The sequence below is a fragment of the Phaethon aethereus genome (genome assembly GCF_964289735.1).
Source record: "Phaethon aethereus genome assembly, chromosome: Z".
NCBI classification, from domain to species: domain Eukaryota; kingdom Metazoa; phylum Chordata; class Aves; order Phaethontiformes; family Phaethontidae; genus Phaethon; species Phaethon aethereus.
Genome location: NC_138577.1, coordinates 32,428,959 through 32,456,041, shown reverse-complemented (window position 1 = coordinate 32,456,041; position 27,083 = coordinate 32,428,959). Strand labels below are relative to the sequence as shown.

At 39.9% G+C, this 27,083-nt stretch overlaps 1 protein-coding gene across 1 annotated transcript in view; it reads left to right on the top strand.

Moving 5' to 3' along the window:
• Nucleotides 1-200: 200 nt before the first annotated feature.
• GLIS3 (GLIS family zinc finger 3) overlaps nt 201-27,083 on the top strand; it is a gene marked incomplete at its 5' end in the record, with an annotated part of 172,024 nt that continues 145,141 nt past the window's right edge. The window contains one exon of the mRNA XM_082013541.1: nt 201-585. Within this exon, the coding sequence (XP_081869667.1) occupies nt 201-585 (385 nt within the window). The remainder of the gene's footprint in view (nt 586-27,083) is intronic.

Genomic DNA, 27,083 nt, shown 5'->3' with positions numbered 1-27,083 from the left:
TTGTAACCAGTAATGTCACAAAGTTAACAGTCACATGCAGTCCTCTTTCATGTATTATTTACTACAATATCAATTATTTTTATTTATGTATTTTTTTAAACAGGCGTAATACACAATGGATTACTTACTGACTTTGGATTGATATCAGTCATAGCGGTGGGTCTGTAAAAACACGCTTTGATTACATTAACTTCTTAAAAATGAATGGGAGGTCATGCAGTATGAGCCATCGGACAACAGGTATTCCTCATGGACCTATGATGATCAGTGGACAGCAGATCCCACCTATCAGAGTTGATGCAGGAACGCCCTGCCCATCTTCAAATAGCAGCACCCCAAGCCCAGCTATTGGAAACTTGTCTGCCAGCCTACACTTAAAGATTCCCCTTGGAGGAAGGGTAGCTCTTCAGAGCAACATCATTGACAGTACTGTTCACCTTCCCGCTCTAAGTCACAGGAAACAAGTGGTTACAAATGTGAAGCCTCTATTGCAAGCCCCACAGCCCCCAGGACTGCCAGCCCCACAGTCTGTAAAGCCAAAACAGCAAGAATTTGGAAATTCTTTCTCCCCAGGCACAGGTGAAGGTAAGACTCCTTTTTCTATTGCTGTTAGTATTAGCATTTCTTCTCCAGTATCACCTACCCAGATGGTGTTGGGTTTAGTAGATGGAATCCAGTCTCTTCTTTACTGCTGTCTTACTACAAAGGAAGAGATACTGAAACAAATGTTTGCTGTTTTCCACAAAAGTAATTAATTGTTTGATTATTCACAGGGGCTTCGTATTACACAGCAGTTGCTCAGAATCCCGGAGTTGTCCCAAGATTCTTTATAAACAGTGTAGTTTGACTTTCCTTTGGTAACCTCTTGACCTAACCCAGCCTCTTGACTCAATAAATCCAGACAGTCATTTTATGTTCTGTGGCACCAGAATTTTATGAGTGCTATCAGAAACACTCCTTCTTGGATGCATGAACACAGCTTTCCACTGGTGACTAACAAGCTGCTTACTGATGAAAGCAGCAATGTAGTCATGATTTTTAGAGTGCTCAGGCTGAACAAGCTGTAAAGCACTTTGGAGCATGTCTCAACCATAGGTTTGCAAGTCATTTTTTGGAACCACAGTTCATGCTGTAGAAAATAATTATGCATAGCCATCACAGAATTTGGAGGCACTCTGTAAGTGCTCGTGCATCAGAGATTTACCTATCTGTGAGAAAGTACTTGACTGTCTGCTCTTGGGTCTGTGAAGTCAAAACAGAACTTTTACATTTTTAGTACTTCTTGACCTAAAGGAGTCATGATGGAGATGGGGATACTCTTTTGGAGGAGGTTTTGTATCATACTTTCAAAACTGAATATATGTAGACATGAGAATTTAATGTATAGAAAAGAATTAAATGGTTTAAAATACCCAGAAGAGCTTGGGTTGACATCTGAGTGAAACTGCGGAAAAGGAGGCAGAGATTTCCCATTTTGTTCCAAGTGTGTTGCTTCTCTCCGTTTTCTGTTTTTCTTCACTACTTCCCTTTGAAAACCTGGGAAGTCCATCCTTCTTCAGCAAGGCTTGCAGGCTTGAAACCAGGATAATTTCGGAACAAGTTGAAAGTTAACTGCGTGCTTGAGTGCTCTGCTGAGTCAGACCAGTGGTAATGCATATACATATTCATTAGGCGACCTCTGAGATCACCCGTCTGCTGCTCCCTTTGGTGGTGGTGGTGGTGGGTGTAAGTCGCAGCAGAAAGCTTTAAGCTTCTGCTACAGTGAATAGAGGTGGACTCCTCACATGAGCTTTGGAGGAACTTTGCTATCTCTCTTTCACTACAGGTAGAGCCTGATTCCTGCTGCCTTCAAAATTATGTGCCTAAAAACAGGGAATCCAAGAGCCCTATGTAACAGCTAATCCACCGTCAGCACAGGGTGAAGAGAGCATCATCTAGTGTAATGTCCTTGGTTTGGGCATTTTGATCTGCTGTGCCTGACCGCTCTGTTCCTAGCTGCTGTCATTTCCACCTTTTCTTCTTGGCCTGATTACCTGTCACAAATGTAGTCTGCTGTTTTGTGGCATAGTGAGTATTCAGCTGAAGGGCTGGCATTATGTATGAACAGTTCTGGTTAGACAAGATACTATGGACTTTCGCTACAGTGGACTTCAGATTCTGTGGTTTTATGGATTGGGATTAGTAATTCCTCATGCTTTAAAGTTCTTGTTACTAGCAGGACCACTTACAGAGTTGAAGATGAAGCATGCTGGCAACACACCCACTGTGGAAGAGCTAAGGCTCATTCACTTGGTTGTGTCCAGATAATTTTCTAAGATTTTGAACCTTGCTATGCTGTATAAAGCATATTATGTATGTAAGTAAATAAAGCTGTAAACCTTATAAAACTATTCATGTAGTTTATGCTTGTGCAGCTCTTTAATATTTTGTCCTTCTCTAGTGGTGGGTACCTGAAGGGAAATGAAACCTTCACCCCAAGAAGACAACAGTTTTCCTTTTACTGTTGTCTCTGTATCAGTTATGGAGGTTTGTACTATTGGAAGCTGGTTTTTGTTGGTTTTTTTTGTTTTTTTACTTTAAAACACATTGGATAGTAAAAGCAGCAAGATACACAACAAAATGACTTGTTGGTGGTTTTGCAATAGTTTCCCTGCATTCTTTCAATAATGAATAAAACAGTTTAAACAAAAACCTCAGAAGCGTCAGCCTGGGATGGAGGAAAGAACAGAATATTTTGGGGCCATCCAGTTGTGTGCCTTGGTTTATACAGAGGCTTTTTTTCTTTTGACAGGAGGTGGTGCTGAGTGCACAAAGAGAACAGTAATAAGCTGCAGTCACCGCAACACGCAGGGAGTTTTTACTTTGCATGAAGACTCTCTTTATCTTGTATAGTGTTACAAAGCTTTGAAAGGAGATGATTTTTAGGAAGGGTGCCACCTAAGTCACGTTAAGAGAAACTGTTAACGCTTGCGTGCATGATGAGAACCTGAAGCACATTGTGCTGTGTTACCATATGCAGGGAAAAAAGCAAGTCTGAACATGCACTGGTGTACATCTCTGACTTCAGTTGCTTTATCTCCTGTGTTGTACTGATGGTATACGAGCTTTCTAGTACTATGTTGTGCATATGAAAAAGAAGATAGTATAGTGGTGGATTTTTTTCAGTACAGAAAAATGTGCTGGTGTAGTGATTTTATTTTTTCGCTGGGAGTGTACACTTTTGTGTACTCATGTTAGATATTCTCACAGAGAAATTAGGTGCAAAATGCAGGTGTAACAGTACATGTATTTACCATTGGACATCTCCGGTCTCTCATTTTGTTTGATATCTGTATTTGACCACTTTTCGTGAATAACCAGTTTCACACCTTTTGGATTTACTCAGGCCTAGAAGGAGATTTTTACTGACAGTATCTGCTGAGGTGATAGTGAGCTAGAGAGACATCAGGCAGGAATGAGCAGAAAGGGGAAAAGGGAGAGAACAGTAAAGGAAGACACAAGACAATAACCTGGTCAGCACTGGCCTTCAACTTCTCTCATCAATGCACATCTTTTGACAGAAGTCATGTAATGAATAATAATATAATTTCAAAAATCCAGCTTTCTACTGAGTGTTCTAGTAAGAAGGTATTTTTTTAATTGTGTAAATTTCAAGTAGTTCAAATGAGAACTGTGATCTAAATGTAGTGATGTCCAAAAGTTATGTATTCATGGAATTGTTACCAGCATATCTGCACTTTATACACATTTGAATAGTATTTTGTTTTCTAGAAAACCTAGTAGCTGTTCTTATTGCTTGTCTTACTTATTCATCTGTGTAGACAATGGACTTGTGAGTGTGAGCTGGACTATGTGCAGGCATATCCTGAATGTTCTCTCATGCAGGAATAAAAATCCCAAATCTTTCTGAAAAGAACACATTTTCTGAAGGGACCGATATGTTCAACACCTACACTGGTTTCTCTTACTCAGTGAATGAAAACATGTTTTTGAAGTCCATCAAGAGGCATTAAAGATAAACATACCCCTGCTGGTGCAGGCAGTTGTGGAAAGTGGCTGTGGGAGTAGTTGTGGAGAACACCTTGTACTTTTCCCTCAGCATTATTTGTAAGCACCACTGGAGGAATAGTCCTGCTGGAGGAGTTGGATCCTTGATCTGAATTTCTGTGATTGTACTTAACATGCTTATCGTAGTTCATTCAAAATTTAGGAGTGGATTTGGCAGTCCTGTAAGACAATATACTGTAGTCTTAAAGCTTCTTGGATTTGGATGATGGAAAAATTTTCAATGATGTGGCTGAAGTTCTGTACTGAGGTGCTGTTGGTGGAGGTGATGCAGCTGCTGCAGCTCCAGCCACCACGCTCATAACATGATGGAGAGGTTCAACATGGACATGGGGAGGGGAGAGGAAGCCCATCAGCCTGGCTTTTGGTCTTCCTTATTGTGATTGTAGTTTGAGCTCGTATGTCTGGCAAGACTTTCTAGAAGTTGTGAGCTGCTCTCAGCCAGGAGATCCGTAGCCATCTCCTTCTGTCCCCTGTTCTCCCTGGCAGCAGGTAAAACAGCACAGGTGGGGAGTTCAAGCCTTGGACACCAATCTGGCCTTTGGTTCCGCCCTGACTGCTCTACTAAAAGCAGTGTAGGCAACATGTAGGTATGTGACTAAAGCTGTGTTACAGTTGTGAAGAGTTGACATGAAAATACTTGAGATGGAACTTGAAGAAGCAAATCTGGACATCTGTTAGTAAGAAATGCAGAAATGTGTGCAGATAGGCATGGACCCCTTTTGTTCTCCTTTTCCAGGGCCATTGAAAAGACTGCTGTTGTCTTCCATTTCTGTGGTCCCTGCAGTGTTAAGTGTTCCTTGACATGAAAAATCAGCTTGTATTTTATTCCCTATTTTCTTGCAAATCTGACTGTAAATTTTTCCTAGCAAAATAAGTAAGTTAGTTCATGTTCATGTGTACGATGAGCACGTTTCCTGTTGGAGATCATTAAGGCTTTTAATTATCCTGGAAGTAGTTGACAGGCGTTAAATCTTGGGATTGGGATTTTTTTTTTTTTTTTTTCCCCCCCTCCCCAGAGGCTCTGGAAGAAGAAGCAGCTCCAACGCTGCTAAGCTGTGTGAGAATTGCGAACTTGGTCAGGGAGGATCGTTTGTCTCCAGTTGCCAAGAGAACCTTGTTTCACTTTTGAACAATAACTGCATGGGTCTGTGAGGAGTGTTATATGCAGAAGTGTTAATCAGTAAGCAGCTTGAGCCACACTTGAAATCTCTTTAACATACTTATTTTGCTCTCCAGTACTGTTGTTTTTACGTGTCAGTTGGCGCAGTCTGAAAAAAAATGTTCATCAGTATTCTGTGCAGTTCCTTAGGCAGAAAGCTTGACTCAAGACTTATTTTCTTTTTCAGTTGTTTTCTATAATCAATTGTCAGTAGTTTTAAAGCCTGGTTATTGATGATGTTTAGGTACAGCAAAGTGATTAAGTGATAATGATCTTAGTTTTATCCAGCATGACACATTTTCCAGCTTTGCATATGCTTCGGTGGCCTTGTTATGCTTCAAAAACAACAAAGGATCCATCAAGGCAAGGAAATCATTGCTTGCAGCTCTGGCAGTTGTTGGGGAAATCTATTCTGAAGACAGTAGGGATGGGTCTTAGTAGATTCTGCTCTTTTTTGTTTGACTAGACCAGATTTGTCTGGTCTAGGACTTTCCAAAAGGGCACAGCTGAGAACATGAGATTCCCCAAGTTTAATTCTGCAAGTAGTTTTAGGAGCTGGATGTCTAGCAATTCTGGTCAGGTTTGGGAAGGTTCACTGCTGTTCTTGGTATGCTTCTCATAGAATCTACAAGAGGTTTACTTCATTTTTATGTAAAAGGTGGTGCACAGATTCCTATTGCAAGATGTTCCCTTGGAGTGCTTATTTCAGGTTAATTTTTTTTTCCCTATCTGTCATGTTTCAGGCATGGTTCAATCCTGAACATAAACGATATTCAGTCAACTCTTGAACACAGATGATGGAAGGTGGTGATTTACATTGACTCTGTACTTTCAGAGTCTTTATCTTAAGCATTCAGAATTTTGTTTAAGAATAAAACGTTTAGGAAAATAAAAATAGCTGGTGATACCAAAATGCATGTTGGACTGTGTGTTACAAAGGCCCCAGGCAACTTACAAAAAAAAAAGTCTTAGGCTTAATGCCAAAAAGGATCTACTTTACACAGGAACTGTAAAATCCCTCAAGAGTATTAGGCATATTGCCAACACTTACCCATTCTGTGTTAAGATCATCATTTAACTTCTCTTATACCCAGCCTTATACCTTTACCCTCTGCTTTGTGGGCCTGGACAGTGAGCTTTAAAATGAATTGCAGCTATCCAAAATACAGTCTAGCGAAGGGATAGGTTTAAGTAAAACTCATATTTTGTAGTTTTCTTAAACCAAATCTTATTCTTTCAGAGTGGGGCAGACCAGTTGAAGGTGATGGGGTGTATTTATCGACAGCTTTATGACACCTCTTTTCACCATGATGACAGCGTGCTGTTGTCAGTAGCATCCAAAGAGTATCTCCAGCTGGAAGGATGCAAAAACACCATGGGCAAGCTGAATGGGGGAGGCTACACCAAGCTCACGACCCCATGGGCAACCTCCGGTGGAGATCTTAGCATGCCTTTGAATGTCCGCCCCAGCAAAATACCCAAAGGATAAAATCAAGGCAGATGTACCTTCTAGAAAGAGTGACTCTTCCAGGAATTTCCATTTCCTTTTTTTCTCCATTGTCACTGATTAAAGGATGCTTATGCATCTGCACTTATGTCATCCTAAAAATGGCTAATGATTTTGTATCTTCCTTCAAGTTTGCAGAGGGGAAAATTTGATGCCTCAGGTCAAGACATCATAAATAAGGAAACCAAAACAGGCCAAACTATTGTATTTTCACTTTACTTTGTTAGAGAATCTTCAGCTTAGTGCACGATTTTTCAGGTTTGTTTTACCACCAGGAGGTGGCACTAACAAAGTCTGTTATCCTACAGAGTGATGCATGTTTCAGCCACCTTTGTATAGGGGAAATTTGGAATAAAAATCCAGTTGAAATATGAAAGTTCTGCAAGTCTTGTACCAGGAAATTCTTGAAAACTGCATTGAGGCCACCTCCCCCTCTGAGTGAAGTAAGATTTGAGATTTTTGGTGTGAATAAGGGTAAGTCACTTAAATTTGCTGTGCCTCTATTCTTTTCATTGCCAGATTTGGGATAAGTTATTTTTACATTTATACAGTGCTTAGAGATCTCTACTTGAAGTGCAATTTATTGATGTCAAACACAAAATTAATTTCAGGGCTGCATGTGCACCTACAGAGAGAGAACAGGTTGTTTGTGCGTTGCTGTGGAGGAGCAGGGGGCCAAAAATCAGCTTGGTGCACAGCTAAGCATAGAGGTGCACAAATACTGAATTTGCAGATTGATTTGGGCTTTTTTTGCATACTACCGTTGTGTTCTTCTTGAACAATATTGCTTTTCCTCGCAGTGCTATAACATGATCTTCACCATGGTAATGTTCATTTGGTCCCTGCTGCTGCAGACCTGTTTGACGATAGTGAAAGGGAAGTTTACCAACTACTTGCTTTGCTTTAGGTGCCCTCTCTTACCCCTCACCCACAGAAAGCAATGACAAGAGAAGCTGTTCTTCTGACATCTATTCTGTACATAAAGTGCAAAAATGGTCTTTCAGTTACTTTCAGGGCTCTCACACAGTGAGAACCTCTATACTTGGAATAGTCCTGCGAGGAGCAGGGAGTTGGACTCTATGATCTTTATGGGTCCCTTCCAACTTGAGATATGCTGTGATTCTATGTTTCTATAATTCCTCTGTGAATAAAAGCGGGAATTGTCTGCACCATTGAGATTTTTGTCTTTTCTATTTTACTTATGGCTAGTCTTTCTGAAGCTGAATTTGACAATTAGTTCTGTCTCCTAGTTCAAGGATGCTAGGGGAATTAGTTCAGTTGTATCTGACCTGCTTCTAACTGGGTTATAAATAGCCCGCACACTGTCCTTTGTCTGTGTTTCTGTACCACTTGTCCCTTCCAGGGTAAATTTCATCTCAGGCCAGTGAGGTGTTCAGGCATTGCATGTTACCTTATACTTGAATTAGTGGAGTGTGTCCTGCCCTGCTGGTTCTAAGAGTGTAGATCATCTTCTCAGCAGACTTGAGATGCCAGCTCAATATGTGTTGGGTGCAGCAGACGGGGCATTGGGCAGGGAATGCAGAGATGTAAGATGTGAAAACATGTCTCAGTTGATGTTCTTGTCAAAACTTGGTATTTGCATCAACGTGGCAGAATCTTACTTTGGTCTCTGCTGTGTTACTTGCTGATGTATCCTCTTGAACTATTGTGTCACATTTTAGCTCTATGTCCCCCTGTTCTCACTCTTCCCATTTGTCTCTCTTTTCAGTTTAGATTCATGATGAAGAGTTTATTTATTTTACATTTGCCCGTTGACAGACACAACCACAACTGCAGCCTCTGGGCACTACTGCAATGCAAGTCACAATGACAATGATGAAAATATAATACATATTAATGGGTGTGATATAAGTGTCTATAGTGAAAAGTAAATGGAGAGATTATTCTCTGTCAAACGAACAAAAAAATTTTAGATATGGTATTAACTGTGAGGTACCAGAACAAATATACTGCCATGAAATGCTTGCTTTAGTCTTTTAAATGGTATTAATATGAACTGCAACAGCCAAGTGTGTTTTTTATCTTTTAGCTTCCATGATTAACTTGTTGGGTAAATGGAATCATGGCAAAATAGTCATTATTGACTGCTGTGACTTTACCAAGGAAACTTGTTTGATGATAAAGTGGTACTACTTCTGTATTTCAGTAGAGAAATGTTTTCAGTTCTGGTGGGTCCATGTGGGATTTTAATCTTTTCATTTATCTTTGATAGTTGATCTTTCAAAACCAATAAACACCTTCTGTTCATTGTTTTAAGTTAAAAATCTAGATTATTCATAGAAGGGGAACATTTTTGAGACTGGGTGAACAGCTAGAGAAGTTTGTTGTCTGCATTTAACCATGATATTTATGGGACTAAGTCAAAAATTGCCATTTTTTACCAATGTTTGTGAAATTCTGCAGGTGGCAAACATGTCCTTCAGCTGTTTTGTGGCCAGTGGTTCTACTGAAATTTAGGAGGCAGAACTAGTAGTGCCTGCGTGTCACAGGGCTACATTTGCTGTGGAAGCTGATCAACTGTTGAATTGTTTTTAGAAGTTGGAAGTCAGCTCTGTAGACTTCCAACTATTGCCCCCGTCCTGCCCAGAATGGGAAGGGGATATAAGGAACACATCTCACATCATGAAAAGCAGGAGGGCCTGGGGCAGGAGCAGGGAATGAGATATTTCCTTCGCTGAGCCCTTTCCCTCAGTCTCTTGATACAAAATACAGTTGATTCGTAAGACTGTGTGAAAAAAAGAAAGAAAAAAATGTATCCAGGCAATATTCTCCAGTTGCAGCTCTAAATGGATGAAATGGAACTTTTCCCTGTGATAAAAATCTCAGTTCATTGGGGTTTTATGTGGTCTGTTCTACAGATACCATGCAGTTGTTTAAGTGGTTTTCCCTGGGCTGTATAGAAAAATATATCCCTATTTAGTCTAACCATTGGACACGTTAATAGTCTGAAACAGAACACGGTTCACTTTTGCTACTGCTGTCTTTTCACCAGAAAAACATATTTTAAAAGCCTTTATGACAAGATGATCAGAAAGAGGACTTCCTTTCTGGAGCAGTTACCCTGCTCTATGGTGGAAGTTGTTCCATTTAACTTCTATCATGAAGTTTATTGTCTGCTCAGGCAGAACCAGTATTTGGACAGTTAGGACAGTAGCAAATGCTTTGCTAATTGAGTATCTTAGACTTTTTTTTTTTTCTGTTGTGGATGCATATAATCCACATTTCAATGAATGCATTAATGATTGAGAGCACTGCAGTACATTTCTTCTGACAGGACATTTTAAATTGCATAAATTGGCAATCATTGCAGTCAGTTATCCCGCTTGCTGTATAACAAGGCTGTACATTTGTACACATGACATTTCTGGAGACTGACCTTCAGGAGAAATGAAGTTAATTAACTAAACAGTTACTAGGATGCTTCTGAAATAATGAAAAATGCTTGCATCTTTGGGTGGTCGCTCTTGCAACTGGGTTCACTGATCTAGTCCTGTGTTTTTGAACATACTGTCTTTCTGCACCTCTACCTAGAAATATCCCTAAACTGTTGCAGTGAAATTATTTGAAGTTGGGAGCTAGATTTCAGATGAAAACTATTCTTATGCAAACCTACAGCTGTTTACTTGGAAACTACATTCACATCAGATGTGTGCCAGCATGTGATTGATTAAAATTTCATATATAGGTGTAACTTCAGTTTGGCATATGTGTATTTTTAGATGCAGGTTTTGTTTCACAATACAAACACACAGTTTGTATACTTGAGCATTTGTTTGTTCTTTTTTTGGAAGCACATGTCTAGAGTTCTGTAAAATTTCACTGTGAAATTGGACGTCTTGTTTAGGCCTGTATATGGGCAACTGAAAGTAGAGGAGGGCTGGTGCATGTGAGAAACGTACCATCAGTCAGTCACTGTAGCTCTGGCTCTCTTGACAGTAGCAAACATTTGTCATGAAAAAGCATATAAGCATGTGTTTAATAATACTGGTTTAAGTGACACACTGCATCTGTCTGGTATAGACCTGCCAACTTTTATCTTCCTGCATAAGAGGTTTCAAACAATAATACGAAGAGAGTCTGTCTACAGTGGATTATTATGCTTTAATGAGCAGAGACCACCATCTCTTCAGGTTTGCCAATTTAACCATGAGTTAAAAAAAAAGACGTTTTGTCTGAGGACAGCACTGAGCTGAGAGGTCGGCAGAGGAGAGGTGCCTTCCCCAGCTTTAGTTATTACAGCAAAGTAAAAGTTCTGGAAATAATTTTGGCATGACAGGTTGCCCTGCAGGTGTTCACATGGCAGGCGGATAGTGTCTAAGGGGATATCTCTCCAGGGCATGAGTCTTCTGTTGGTGCTTGGAGTGGGTGAACCTCAGGCAGTGAGAAGAACTGGTGAGAAGAACTACTGGCTGACCCATGGTAGCTGTGTGCGATGGTGAGGAAACCTCTGTTTTCATCACTACAGTTTCCCCTTGCAAATGCATCCAAAAGCTTCGTGAATTTAGTTCCCTGAAATGACACCAAATCTTGCTCCAGCTAAATTCCTACTGAAATCAGTGGTGTACTCAGAACTTCATATTTGGGCTGTAATAAGGGATTACTTTGCACATTGATGTAACTCTTGTCTGCATAGTCTGAATTATTTTGCAGAGCCTCCCGCTTCTTTGAGGGCAGATCAATAGGGTTCATTCTGGAGGCATTCCTTTGTGTTCAGGAAAGGCTGCTTTGACTGACTTTGCCTTAGTACTATTTATTTTTTAATGAAATGAAGCCTTAAGAAAAGATATTTACTGCAGATGAATATGAAGAAGAAAAGATATTTAAACGATGGTGAGTGGATGCAGTACTTTATAAGTACAGTTTCATTTTCAACTTCCTTGCAGTGTCTGTCTCTTTTTTTTTTTAAAAAAAAGAAAAAGAGAGATGGCATTGGAGGTACTTGAGCATTGCTATCTGGTCTGTCTCTCACCTGCAGGGAAATAAGCTCCATCAGACTAAAATCTGTCTCCCACTAAAGAAGCTATATTTTGGTCTTCAGCAGGTCTTTCCCTGCAGTTTCGTGGAACTAGTATTGTTTCATTTGCGTGAGAATCCAGACTCTTCTGCTTTTATGAAAAACCTTTGAGTGATTTCTACCTTGTATTTGGTAAAAATGCTTTACAGAATCAACATTTGAAGAATTAATTACTAAAATATTCAACAGTAGATTGAAAATAGTATATTAAAAAAACCCCAGTAGATTAAAATTTGCAATATGGCTAAAAAAACCCACTGACCATTATTAAGAGCTTCCAAATTGGAAATGGCAAATGGCAACTGGAAATGGCAAGTTTTAAAGTAACTTTCCCCCCAAAATGTTCTTTGCTTTTCATATTGGTCAAAGATAATACTAAAAATGTAAGTGTTTAAAATTGTCAGCTGTGATTTCTGAGTCTGTGGTCCATAAGTGGTATAGCTCTGCTGAACAGTCCCAAGAAGGTTTCAGGAACGCCACCTCCGTGCAATGTCTGGTTTAGTTCCCCAGCTGTTAGTGGAGATAACAGCAGTTAACATCTGTGGTAGGGCATTCTGTTTGGCCTATCATAGATAGATAGATATCAATAGATACGCCAAGACTTAAGGTAAGTTTTCTAAATAAGCCATTATGAAAAATAAGATAACAGCTAGGACTGACTTCATAAAAAGAGAAATGTGAAAGTCGTAAGAGGAGAAATCAAAATGTTTATTCATAAACCCCACAGGGTCTTATATGGAGTTCTTGCTGGCAATCAGTGCAGGGGTCTGGGTGCTGTGGGAAGCCCTGCCTGGTCCTCTCCAGTCCTTTGCAAAGTCTTTGTGCCTCTCTCCCCTGAGATGTGACTGTCTGTCCACTCACTGCCATCTCCTCAGCTCCAGCCTGGCACCGTGCTGTACCCTGCTGTCTCCAGCCCTCTCTCCCTCCACTAGCCCAGCAGCTCCCAAAAGGAGGCAGGGTCTCTCATCCCCGAAGGGATGACCATGACCCCAGGGCCCTGCCCCTTCTAACAGCAAGCACAGGCAACCAGGAGCACACAGCTCAGGTCAGGCTGCCACAGCTCCATTGCATTTCCAGGAGCTGTGGGATTCAAGAAGATGTGCAAACTGCTCTAGGAGCTTCTAGAAGAAATGTTATGTCATTTCCAAAAAGGGGTTCCATTCAAACGGAGAGTGAATTTATTAGGCAGGATTATGTTTTATGAACATATAACGTATTCAGGTTTTGTTGGTTATGAACACCAAGAGTGATGATCTCATATGAGCAGCAATGAAATTGTAGAGGTTCCTCTGTTTAGGTGGTAGTTGGTATTGACTGGACTGAAGATGGAGATAGAGAGATGAAAAGGTTCTCTCTCTGCTTTTTTTTTGCCCCCTCAGTATCCTCAAATCTTCGGGTTTTGATGAAAAATGTTTCTCTTTATTTCACCTGGAAGTCTCTTTTCTTTATTTCGCCTCTTTTCTTTACTGTTATTTGAGTGAGAAGTCTAAGGCTAAACTGAGTGCTTTTAACTAGTGTTATATCCTGCCTTTTACATTAAAAAAATTAGCTTTACTTTACAGTTTAGGAATACAGTTTGTCTCAGTCTGCCTGTTTCTGAGACTTGGATGAGATTTGACCACTGAAAAGAAGAATTTTATCATGAAGGGTTTGGAAGCATCCTAAATAAGTGTTTTGAGCACAGAAGTTTGCTTTTTAAAAAAATAATCTATCTACAGTTTAATTTTTTTTTCTTAGAAAGGCAAAAAGAAATTAGATACTCATAATAAAAAGGCAATTTCAATATTTGCCTGAATTTATAATTAATGCTTTATTCACATACCAGTGTAGTATGACAGGCAGTCGTCATCATTGCTGACATTATCGACAGGAAGTTTGCTTTGGCAGCTACATATAGTTCTTAATTGCATAACATACACTTTAACATCCTTGTTCTTCCTACTGAAATGTTTTCAATTGCTTTACTTCAGAGGGTAAGTCAGGAGTTCAGCAGTAGCATATTTGATCTAGATTGAACTTGCATTTACTATATACTACTGTTTGAACATCTGTTAATAAATCTGCAGCTGGCTTTCAAGTTCCAGCTAACCGAACTATAATTGGTCTGTCAGCAGCATTCCCAAATAAATGTGCTTCTAAAAAACTACTGACCCAGCATTGGTGTCAATTAATTAGTGAAATGTATCTTCCAACAAAATCCACACTGCTTCCTGTGAATGTTTTGATGATTTTGGCAGTAAGAGAGGACTGCTTGGATATTTACTTGTTTAAACATGTAGCGAGAACGTGAGTTGGCTTTCAAATAAAAGGAAATGTTTAAAAAAATCTTTTGTAATGTAAGAGAAATGCTGTTCATTTTGGAACCCGGAGGCCTGCTGAAAGACCACTTTTGGTATCCTGTGTACCCTTCCTGACCAGCTCCTGAGCCGTGGGATGGTTAATGCTGCTGCCTGACTGTTCTTTGCCCACAGAGGTGCAAGGCTGGTGGGTTTTGCCCACTTAATCTGTGTTCAGATTCTTGCTAGCTTTCCTGCACCACCTAAAGTGATTTTCTATTTTGACTTCTTGGTGCATTGGCATCTTTCCCGCCTTGCATATACTTTCTCAACTACTTTCTTCATTGGTGTGAAATGCGGTTACACATCTTATTTCCATGTGCATTTATTTTTGAGTGCATCCTGTGTGTTCATAAGAGAACAGGGAAATGTCTGCCCTGAGCCATCAGTATTTATCTCTGCAATTACTGGGATTAACATGATGGGAATATTGTTTCTGGCATCTTGATTGGTTGCAGTGGAAGTGATTGTTATTTAACTGCACTTGCTCCTGTGTGAAGGTGGGAGAGGGAGCAGAGGAGCCATAATGGAAGATTTTTGGGTTATTGAATGCATTTTAGAAATGCATGGAGAGGGAAAAGGAATACGGAAATTAATGTTACATAGATTTGTATATTCATATCCATTCATTCATTTGTAATCACACAAAGTCTGGACAATATTCAAAACGCAGTGAAACCATCAATTTTTGGTCAATCTGTTTATTACTGTTAACTGGGATGGGGATGGGAAGCATTTGTTTTGTAAGATGGCTTTATATAGTTAATAGTTGAATTGCTAAACTCTGCCTAGAACCTTGTGTTAACACCATTAATTTTTTACATTTTTTCCTATGGCTGTTTTGAATTTCTTTCTCACAGAAGACAAATCATTTTCTTGCTAAATATGGAAGCTGCTGAAGACATTGAAACTTTTATTGACCCCATGACAAGTCCTGTGCAGAAATTAAGTAGGGTTGATATCTCACTGGGACATTTAATTTACTGGGCATTTGAAAGGTGGAACAGCTTTGAGTGTGCCCTAGGAAATAGTTGGAAAACAAATGAGACAGACCATGTGTGCAGTTAGCTACTGGAAAACTCACCCATGCCTGTTCCACATAGCCCCTGGACTGGTGGTTATCGAAGGCCACTGGTCCCCACCGGCTGGGACTGTGGGTAAGTCCTGGTGTCCCCAGTCACAATTCTGTCTCCTTTCCCTCTACGTCTACTCTGTCAGCAAGCCTTTCCAGAAACCAGCATGCTTGTGCAGGGTGTGCCTTGGAGCTTCGTCCTGTATCTCAGATAACCCTGTCTTCTCCTCCTCTTCTGTATCTCCTTGGCACTCACCTTGCGGCAGCTCAGCCTCTACCAGTCACGTCGAACAGCACTGACGGAAATGGAAAACTTGCTCATGTAAAGAGCAAGTACAGTACATTGTAATTTTGTGAGGTGAAGAAACTGTAACTTGGGGCTTGCAAGAATTCTCTATCTTTCACTTGTGGGGAAAAAAAACAAATCCCCAACTCCAGCGATGAGTCTAATATGAAAAAGAAGCCTAAATGGACCTAGATTTTAAATTTTACCCTTGACAAATGTAATTATTATCTGATATGGAAAACATTGTAGCGACAGATTCTGAACCTCTTATGCCTACTAAATACTAGGCTGTGTAAAGTTAAGGGCTAATGGGAGTAAAGGATCATAATCTGGACCACAGAAGATTAAAATGTCAGTATATGTAGGGCAACTGGGATTGAAATTTGAAAGTGTAATTCAAATACAGGTATTCTGCTATGAGCACCATTCTTGATTCAAGTTTAGCAAGTGCTTGTGCACTTGCATTGATTTTAAGTATGCATTCAGATTGGCTTCATTTCTTGTGTGGGTTCATAAATATTTTCATAGATTTGGGTCTTAACATTCTGTGGATTGAAGGACATATTTAGACTTGTATATTTTCTTATCGTTGTACACTGATGTCTATAAAGAGAAAAATAAAGATTTTTTTTTTTCTTTGGAGGTCAAGTGGCTGAAGTGTTCTCAGCCTTCAAACCTAAAACACAATGCACAAGTCTTCCTCCCAGAAGGAGGAAAATGACCTTCCTTTGTGTGTATTCTGTAGAAAACAGTCATGATCACTGGTAACTATGGTACTAGGAAAGTGCACTGAGGAGAAAACGTGGACCTTCTTGGGCTGGTGACTCTGCATAAGGCCTTCTGAGTGGGAAGATCAGCCCCAGTGCTGTCTGAGAGAGTTTTGAAAATATGAGCTGGGAAGCTCTTTATACATGTCTGTGTCCCTCGCTGGTCACAAAAGCAGGAGTTTGTACATTCTTATTACCAGAAAATATTGCATGAACATTCCCTGACTCCAATATGAGTTTCTTCTTCATTCTGGAGATTTTTTTAATTAACTTCTTCTGTTAAGAGACATGGTAGCATCTGTGCAGCTGGGAAGACACTTCTTTTAGATGGTAACAACTTCGCCCTCTCAAAGGGTGAAGTTGAAACTCAAAATTAAAGGTTGCTGGAGCAGTTTATTTTTCAGCCTTTGTGGACATGTCATAGAAGTTTTATTATAAAAATCTAGACTTTTATAGAATCTAATGGAAAACTATGTCTATAGTGGCTATTTCTGCAGAAGTGTTGAAAGTGTAGGAAAAACTTTGTTAGATTCTAGAGGTTTAGACTGATTTATTGAATTCCAATTAAATTCCATAACATGGTATTATTCGTAGGAGAGATTTGATTGAAATTAATATGGTAAAAATAGTGTTGAAAGAAAGATAATTGAGTTTGGATTACAAACTGTCAAAGATAAGTCACTTATTAAGTAGTAACAGTAGCTTTGAAAGATAAGAGAAAAAGAGCATATATGAATTTTTTCTCTCTAAGTGTCTTCTCCCTCAACTTCTCAAAGGCCCTGGATTATTTTAGAACAGGAAAAACAAACTGCTAAAGACATAATAAGGTGTAGAAGACTGGCAAAGCATCTGATTTTCCAACAGCAAACATTTTTTAAAATACTGTTGAACTATTTAAAGAGAAAACTGAGCACCAGTATTTTTGGTCGTTCATACCTAATACTTGGTTGCAAAGGATGCAATCTGAAGTTCAGATAGCGTCATTAAAATAGGAGAATTGCTGCTCCTAATGAGGTATGATGAGATTTAGGGTTTGATTCTTAGAAACTATTTTCTTCCATTTTTCTGTTTAATATTCTGTTTACAGTATTTCTGCCTATTATCCATTTATGTAGTAATACATGCACAAATCCTAAATTTATATGCTCATGTATCAATACAAATTCAAAAGACATGATGTAGACCTACTTTATTCCTATGTACAAGTGAATCAACTAGTGTAACTGTCTAAAGTGTGACCAGAAAAATAGCACCCACTGATAACTGCTGTGTGTTTGTGATAATACTCTCATCACTGAAGTGAAAAAACATACCAGCTGCTTTTTTGTATTGCAGTAGGACATTATGACAGATTCATAGAATCATAGCATCGTTTGGGTTGGAAGGGACCTTTAAAAATCACCTAGCCCCACCCCCCCTGCCGTGAGCAGGGACACCTTCAACTAGAGGAGGTTGCTCAGAGCCCCATCCAACCTGACCTTGAAGAATGTTTCCAGGGATGGGGCATCTACCACCTCTCTGGGCAACCTGTGCCAGTGTTTCACCACCCTCATTGCGAAAAACGTCTTCATTATATCTAGTCTAAATCTACACTTTTTTGGTTAAAACTGTAACCACTTGTTCTATCGCAACAAGCCCTGTTAAGAAGTCTGTCCTCATCATTCCTATAGGCCCCCTTTAAGTACTGGAAGGCTGCCATAAGGTCTCCCTGGAGCCTTCTCTTCTCCAGGCTGAACAACCCCAACTCTCTCAGCCTGTCCTCACAGGAGAGGTGTTCCAGCCCTTGGATCATTTTGGTGGCCTCCTCTGGACCCGCTCCAACAGGTCCATGTCTTTCCTGTGCTGAGGGCTCCAGAGCTGGACACAAGACTCCAGGTGGGGTCTCACCAGAGCAGACTAGAGGGGCAGAATCCCCTCCCTCGACCTGCTGGCCACGCTGCTTGGATGCAGCCCAGGATACAGTTGGCAATACTATCTTCCCTTTTATACTGAAAGATTAAAAAAACCCCCAAAACCGACACATGAAATGACATCTCTCTATTGTATTTATGTCTGTTAACTTCTGTAGGAAACTATGATTTCTTTCCCTGATCTCCAGTTTTGCTGCTTTCTCACTAGCAATTCCTCTTCTAAGTGCTCCTAGTCATTGCTAATACTGTATCTGCCAAAATCTGCTGCTGTTACTGTACAAAAAATGTACAACTGCACATTACAGAAGTGTGTTAATATCTGCACAGTGCCTGTGGCCATACCTCTCAGTTACCTGTCACATGCCTTCAGTATGTCTCTGTTTGTCTGAAATGTACCTGGTCTATGAATATTAATAAACATTTTCAGGTGCTGCTGAGTCCTATTAAAAATTTCACAGCATCTTTCTTTGCGTTAGGTCTGTAGTTTTATGTGGAGGGTGAATTCTCGGCAAGGATGAGTAGGAGCACCTCTAAAGTAGTGGCCGTGGCAGCCGCGGTGACTCGGTACACGGGTTAGTACTTGTCGTTTCCCCAGAGTGGTAGCACATGTCAGAAGCACCTTTGGGGAAGTGGTCCTTTAACAGATGCAATGAAATCAAGTGAGGTGGAGGGCAGTGGTAAGTGTAACTCCTGCTTTTCATCCCTCAGTGATTGTGTTCTTGCTTCCAGTCTATCTTCTCCCATCCTCATTGTGCTCTGGTTCTTTCCCCAGCATTGCTACCTTTTATTTCTGGACTTTTCAAAGCACTGCTCAAATCCCCCCTTGGTCTCCAGTTTCTTTATAGAGTGATGAAAAGCTACTCTGACAGCAGTCACAATAAGCAACAGTGTTCCAGTGTTAAAAATACATACTTTACATGCAGCTGCAGAAAGGCATCCGTACAGAGCAGCTATAGCTGCAGTGTGAAACAGCTGCCGTGTGAATAATTGAAGTCGTCTTCTCGCACAAGAAGGTAATGTCTTTTTTTAAATGCAGATTTCTTGTATTACTTTGCCTTTTACTTGTGATAAGACTGATACTGACTGCAATTTGCTTGGCTGTCAGAGCTGAAAGTGTGTGAAGGGATACCTGTGGGAGGAAGAGGGAGAACAAAGTGTACGTGCCCCATGTTTACTTAACCACAATACAATTCTTCCAGCTGGACAAAGGGAATATGCTGCTAATTGCCCTGCTACAAGCCAAGGGGAACACCAAGGACCCAATCTGTGTAAATGACACTCGGGTTACTTGAGAAGTTTTGCAAAGCTGTGCTTCTGAGGGAGAGACCTGGGAAGCACTGTGCCTCAAAGTTCACAGGTTTCACCAGGAAGATGCAGTTTAGGTTTACTTTGGTTTGTATACTTTATTTTCTTTACTTTTACTTTACTATTGTCTGCCTTTGTCTAGACCACATACTGTAGGATCAGTCTTATTGGACTTTTTATTGTCCTGTTGTTGGACACTGAGAAAAGCATAGCTGTCTCAGTCTGGTAGTGCTTGCTTCATCTTATCTTTGCTCCTCTGAAATACAAATTGTGATTGTCTTATGGCCTCATACATGAAAGGAGAAGACAGACCACTGAAAACAAAATTTCCAGACCCAGCTTACTGCACTCTGATCCTTCGTAGCCTTCAGAAAAAAGTTGACTATTTCTGTATGGAAGCCAAGAGTAAAGGAAAGACAATGAAACAGGCTAGATGCTCTGCATTACAAGAAAAAACGCTCGCTCAAAACCAAAAAACCTGCACTTGGTTTATTCCTTTTAAGCAGCATAAAGCACAACATACCCTACAGAAAAAAATCAGAGTATTACTACACACTAGACAATTCTTACTCTTACAGTGTATTGGGTGTTAAAGCATCTAGAAAATATTGTGTTTTCACAAAAGCCTGTCAGGAAAATGAAGTCTCAGAACACTGACTACATGATGATGTGCTTGAATTTGCTATAGCTGCTTGCACATTTCATTGGCGGGCTTTTTTTAAACCTTCGGTGATGGTCTCACTTTGACTGATCCTGAGGTTTGAGTGTAGTGGAAGAGAATTAAAAAACTTACTGGCATTTTTTGAAAATCTCGTTTTACATTTATGGAGGTAGAGGTGGACACTGAGCGCAGTGCAGGTGTGAGACAAGTGCTGTTTGGAGTGGCTGTAGGTAGGGAGCTGGACTGACCAAGTTCCCTGCTGTTGCAGACAACACGTGTCTCCAGTGGTCATGTTTAGTTGGGTTCTTGCACTGCAGAGTGCAGCTGAGATGCCCCGATCTTGGTTTTCTTATGTTGACAGCTGAAAAGATGAGCAACTCTAGGAAAAAAATAATTGTATGCATTAAAGCACTGTGCAAACATAAACTAATTATATAATTAGTTTGTATATACAAACAAAATCATCTGTTTAGCTATTGTTGGCATCGTGCAAAACTCTGTAAAGGTACTGCTCAGCCTTTTTGGTTTTTAAATATGTAAATGATCAGTTGATTGTGGCCTACCGTGGAAAGAAGGTTTTATGAATACCAGCTTTTGAGATTTTAGGTAAAGAAATTAGGAACTAACTCATCAAAACAGGGTTTACAGCTGTAGAAGTTTTTTAGCAGGTTTCAGATTTTTCCAGTGTTTTCAGATGGTTTGACATACATGCTTTCTCAGTCTAGACAATATTCTGAAGAACAGTGCTGACAGTTGCCTGCAAGAACTAGAACAAAGAAAAAAGCTCTTTTTCATTTAACTTGACTTAAGGAGCCTATTTTGTCTGCCAGTGGCTTGTCCACAGTGGGCACCTGCAGATGTGCAGTGTGCTCCAGGGCTACATGTCCCCGGTGAGTCTAGACCTGTTCACACAAGTGGCTCACCATGCCAAGACCCCTCGGAGGTTCTCCTTCTGTTTTGCCTCCTGGTGGCAGGTAGGGGAAGAGCACAAGTAGGCTGGCAAATACCACGTGGCAATTCAAAACGTATGGGACAGCATGCCTGATGTTGATGGTGAGGTCTTCTCAGTACCCTCACCAGTCCCTCTTAGCTTGACTGTGAAAAGCAAATATACATGAGTACATTTCTGTGGTTGAAAAATGTTGATAAATGTCAATTCATTAATGCCACTTGAGGCATGCAATGCCTTCTATCACTCCTGTATGTAATGAGTAACTTGGCAGAATCATCAAGAAAAAGGTATGTGTGAAAGTGTGTATGTAATTTTAGGAAAAAGATATGTTTCTTACCTAATGTTTTACTGGAGTGGACAGTATGTTGAGTGTGATCTTTAACTTTTTTTTCTCTCATGTTTATAAAAATTGACTTTTATCGAGAAGTGTTGTTTTATAAATAGATTTGGGAGGGTTTGAGAATACAAGAAAAATATATTCCCATTCCTGACTAATAAAAATGCTCTCTTAAGTGCTACAACAACATCAAATATTAGGACATGGATTCCACACCAAAAAAAAAAAAAAAAAAAAAAAAAAAAATCACTGTTCATCTTTCATTCTGCAGTTCTTTTTATTTCCAGTTTTGGGGATTCTGGTTCAAGAAACATTCTGAATTCCTCAGTCTCTGGGGAGACTTAAGAAACTCTGTAGTATGTATGTTAAACCAGAAGGAATCAATCTGTGTTCGTTGGATTAAAAAAAAAAAAAGTTCTACAAAACAAGAACAAATAGTCATGACCAGATTCTTTCCACATGGTTGCTCTTGTCTTGAATTCCTTCACTGTATACTAACCTATAAGTTCATTAATGGTCAAACCGAATGATTTGAATAGTTCTTTACCCACAGATTACTAACATGAGTATTTTAAATTAGATGCTGGAATCTTTTGCAAGGGGTTTGTTAAAACCAGACTTGAACATAATGATAATAATCTATTTTCTTCCTTTGTGACTACCTAGCATGTTATAGGTAGACTAAGATTTCTTTCATTTGAAAAATTTATGGAGAAAGAAAGAATTTCATAAGAGCTGCAAACAAGCAAACAAGAAACCAGGGGCTAAGTTACAATCCTAACAGTTGTTAAGTTTCTTTTCTGATCCTGAGGACAGTCAGGAAGAACTACCAAAATGAAGGATGCCTAGTTGGTCTATGCACCTAGTGCTTTCATGCATTTATATGGAAGTAAAGCCAGACCTAAAGACAGGATCTATGAGAAATTGCTGGAAGTTTTACATGAAATTCACTTGCTGGCTTTTATTTCCCTGTTAACATCCATATTCCTATGTGATCGTTATTATTCAGGGCTGCTCGCCTCACATCCTAGCTTTTGCCCCTCTTTGTAAATTCTATGAGATAGGCTGTCACCTTACAGCCTGCGCCTGTATCTGTGGTGCAGAGCTGGAGTCCTCCTGGAGCAAATGGAGGGGGGTCCTCCTCTTAGTGCTGGAGGAGGAGCAATTTAGTCATAGCTTTTCAGCCCACCACTGCATTTGGCCCACCGCCCTGATTCTGCGGAGAGGAGCTACTGTCCCTCTGCCAGTCTGTGTCAGAGCATCTTGGGTAAGTAACTCCTCCTACGCATGCAAGGTACATCAGCCTGAGAAGAGTAGGGGAAGGAATTGTGGTGATTTAGTCGATATAATTCCTGGGAAGGGGGTGCATGAGGAAACAGTGTCACCTGTGTGGTGCCTGGAGTACTTAGCTCAGTTTGCAATTTTGGCTGAGCTTCCAGGATTCCTCTTTGCTTGGGTTTGTCAGGCAGAAACATCCTTTTGAAAAAATGCCTGCTGAATAAAAAAGCAACAACTGTTGTGTAACGATGATTTAAAAGCAGAAATTAGCTTTCAAAGAATTATTCAGAGTGAAGAGAGTTAAAGTATTCATATTCAAAACCAATAAGATATCCCTGCTTATGAAACTAGCGACTTTCCTGAAAATGCAAACCTTGTGAAACCCTATAGCTACATTATTTGAACAGAAAACTGGATGTTTAATAGCTATCCAATGTCTAATTTTCCTTTTTCTCACATATTTTAAAATAAAATCACAACGGGAAAGCATTTCTCTTTTCAAAATGGACTCTGATAATGTTTTTAGAAGTAAATTCAAGATCAACCAAGATCAGGTTGGATGAGGCTCTGAGCAATCTGATCTAGTTGAACATGTCCCTGCTCGTTGCAGGGGCACTGGACTACATGACCTTAAATGTCCCTTCCAATGGAAACTATTCTATGAATCTATGAAATTCAAAGTCTGGAGAGATGCCTGAAGTCCAGACATTCACTGGAAATGCTTCCCCTCTCTACCCTGCTGGTCTGGTTCCCCAAACCTTTCCCTCTCCCAGAGCAGTCTTCTGACATTTCTTTGAGTTTCTTCCATATCTAGTATCATGGGTCTGTCTGTCTGGAGTCAACTTTCTCCACAGCAGCCCATATGGTGCTGTGTTTTGCATTTGTGACTTAGACAGTGTTGATAACACACTGATGATAACACACCACCTTTTTGTCTTTTGGTGAGCAGTGCTTGCACAGTATCAAGGCTTTACCTCCACCACCCCACAAAACCAGGCCAGTAGGTTGGGGGTGAGCAAGGGGTTGGGAGGGGACACAGCCCAGACAACTGACCCAACTGGTGGAATATCCAAAGGGATATTCCATATTGTATGATGTCATGCTCAGCAGTAAAAACTGAGGGAAAGGAGGAGGATGCAGGGACATTTCTGGTTATGGCGTTTGTCTTTTTGAGCAACTGCTACATGTACTGAGCATGTCCTATTGCCCAGAAGCAGCTAGACACCTGTCTACTGATGGGAAGTAGTGAATACATTCCTTATTTTGCTTTGCCTCTGCATGCAGCTTTTGCTTTTCTTACTAAACTCTCCTTATCTTGACCCAGGAGCTTTTCCATCTTATTTTCTTCCCCTATGCTATTGAGGAGAGGAGAGTAAGAGAGTGGCTGGGTGAGCATTGTCAGCCAGCCAAGGTCAACCTACCACGTCTAGGCATTGAAAACCCTTCCAAGCCTGGACTGCAAATCCACACACTTTCTTCTTTGCACTTTTTTCGTGCAAACTTGATTCCTGAAAGTTACATGAAGAAGAAGAGCTAGTCATATAGAAGGAAAAATACTATAACCATTATTCTGCTTATTGTCTTTTCTTCAATTATAAGCACTTTAACTCTTCTCTGTTTGCCTGGTTTAGTTTTCTGGAGTCTTCTGGAAGTGGAATGGGCTTTGTTTTGCATCTTTAGCATGCAGTGCACATCTGAAGTACTTCAAAAGCAGACTTTTCTTTTTAACATTAAGTTTTACGAACTGTATGATAGAGTGTGGATTTCAGTAATAATGAAATACAACCACAGCTGACTGTAAAAGATGCTGGTTTAGCTCCTATTCACATTAATTTAAGGGAACTGCAGTCCCTGGATTAGTCCCTGGATTAGTCCCTGCTAATCCCTGCAATTTAATGAAAATCACAACAGAATACTAAAGAAACACACAATAGATTGTATGGAGAAGACTATGTGAAGACCTGAAAATGACAGAAGTTTGAAAAATTACCTAAGCAGCTTATAAGGCCAGGTTCTATTTGTAAAAATGACTATGTACTTGGGAATTCAACTTCACTGAAAGCCAATAGGATGAAGTCCTCCAAAATCATGTAATCAGTTTTGAACATTAATTACTCTTACCTATATAGCACATTCTTTCTGTCAAACTAATGTAAAGATGAGTATCCCTTGATTTTCTTAAGGGTGTAGAGAAGAGATACACAGTTGGGATGACCAGCTTCTTAAAAAGGTTTCAGTCTCCATCAGGACGTTTGTGTGGGCTTCTACTCTTTAACAAAGGTGCTTCAGTTCAGCAGAGCACGCATACATTTGCCTTTTTTATGCCTTTGTCCATGAACACTTCTTTCCGCCCTTCAGACGGCCCTTGCAGACACGCACACACACCATTGCGTTGGTATGCCAGTGTGGTTTCCTGTGTCTTCGCATCAGACCTTACTCAGTAGCCAACTTTGGATGCCAAACCCTGCCAACACATCAGCCTCCTCTTCACAAAGTAATAGCTGTGGTTAAGATGTCATTCTCTGTAAATCAATTTTGGCAAGGATGACGGCTAAGGGCAGGAGCTGGAGTTGTCTTTACGGGGCCTACGCCATTCAAGCGGCCTTAATCCTCCCTCTTATTACCCTGGCTTTGTGAAAGATAGATGGAATCACTTTAAAAAGATGGAATGAGCATTTTTTTGTCTTTTTGTTCTGGTCACAACAATAAAAGACCTGGGAAATTCTGATCTATTAGCATGCCTTGGGCTAATGAAAGAATAAAACTGAAAGCAAAATGTCTAAAGCTTTGATAGGAGTGGAAGCATGTAGTCACAATACAGATGTTAAATACTTGTGGCTGTTTGTATAATTTTCTCAGGGTTTGCCTCTCATTGACTTAAGAGATAAAGAGTGGAAAGACAAGTAGAAGGTTTTGTTTGGCCCATGGTGTAATAACATTTCAGCTTTTAAGGAATCTAAACAGGCCATAGCATGAAGGATGCTGATATGTCCTCCTATAAAAGTCAGTTTAAATAATAAGAACCACTGTCATTTTATTACTGCAATGCAACTTACTGACCATATATTTCATGGAACAAGATTGCATATGAACATAGTCGTAGAAGTTTCCAGAGAAGTTGTGGTAATCATGCAGGTGGACTTTTAAGGAGTAATTTATCAGTCTGGAAAATGTTCTTCGAAACTGCTCTGAGGTAATCTTATAGCCTGAACTGAGAAAATGCATGTTGTCCATAAGTAAGTAAACCTTTATAGTAGAACAAATGATCTCTTAGCCACAGAAGTTTCTTTTTATGAATTGCACTTTGCTGTTGGCCTCAATATCTTTGCAACTATTAGTTTCTTTGATCTTTATGCTTCCTCAAGGACGTGACTTTCTGACTTTCTGAACTTCAGGACTTTTGACAAAACAAGTCACAACTACTGAATCCAAGGTATGTTTGAGCTCATTGTTGTGAAGGTGGAACAACCAGAGATCAGTGTGGGAACTTTTTCATGATGAAAATAACATGTGTCAAAAACATTTTCTTTTTCTTGACAAAGTACTTTCATTTCACGCAAAAAAAATCTTTCCATTGTGTGTGGAGTGAGATTTGCATAAGTCTTTGAGATTCTGCTACTGTCGCAATTCAGACTGATAGTGTCTGATAGACATGCTTGAAATGTATATATCAGTTAACAAGATAATCACTTGAAAAGACAATTATTTTTTTACTGAAGATTTTTTGCAGGTGGTAAAATATACTGATATTTAATGAAGCATGAAACTTTTAAATGAACCATGAAAGCAATAGTTAAACTAATTAACTGAGTATAAAGCCTCTTAGAATACATACATTATACGGGCTGTATGCTTGTTATTTCTGCCTGGTTAAACTGACAACTAGGATAAAGTTCTCATCTTTTAGGAGAAACAACATTAAACAGTATCTTGATTTTAATGCAAGGAAAAAGACAAAATTGTACTGCTCAGAAACTGAGGGACAATGCCATTTTAAAGATTACCCACGGGTATCCTTGAACAATGGACTTTATCTGGGAAACAAAACCTACTGAATGTGACTGCAAGTTAGTTACATTCCTGCTTGCATACTGCAAGAGCCAGTTTCTGCAGTTTTTTCCATGTTAACATTTGCCACCTCTTCTTTATCAGCATCACTATTCAGCAGGTAGGCATTCATTCTTCTTTTTTTTGGTCTCTTAGTGGAGGAAAGATGCTTTTCTGAGAAGCCGTAGTCAAATAATTTGCGTTATCTGTAAAGATTTAGGAAGAGAGCCTCACATGAAATCACAGTTTGACATTGAATACAGCCTTTATTGCATGCTTCTTTGCTGAACAGGTGTCTCCTGCTGGATCATGACATGCAATGCCGCCTGGCACTGATGTGTACGGCGCAAAGACTGAGACCTG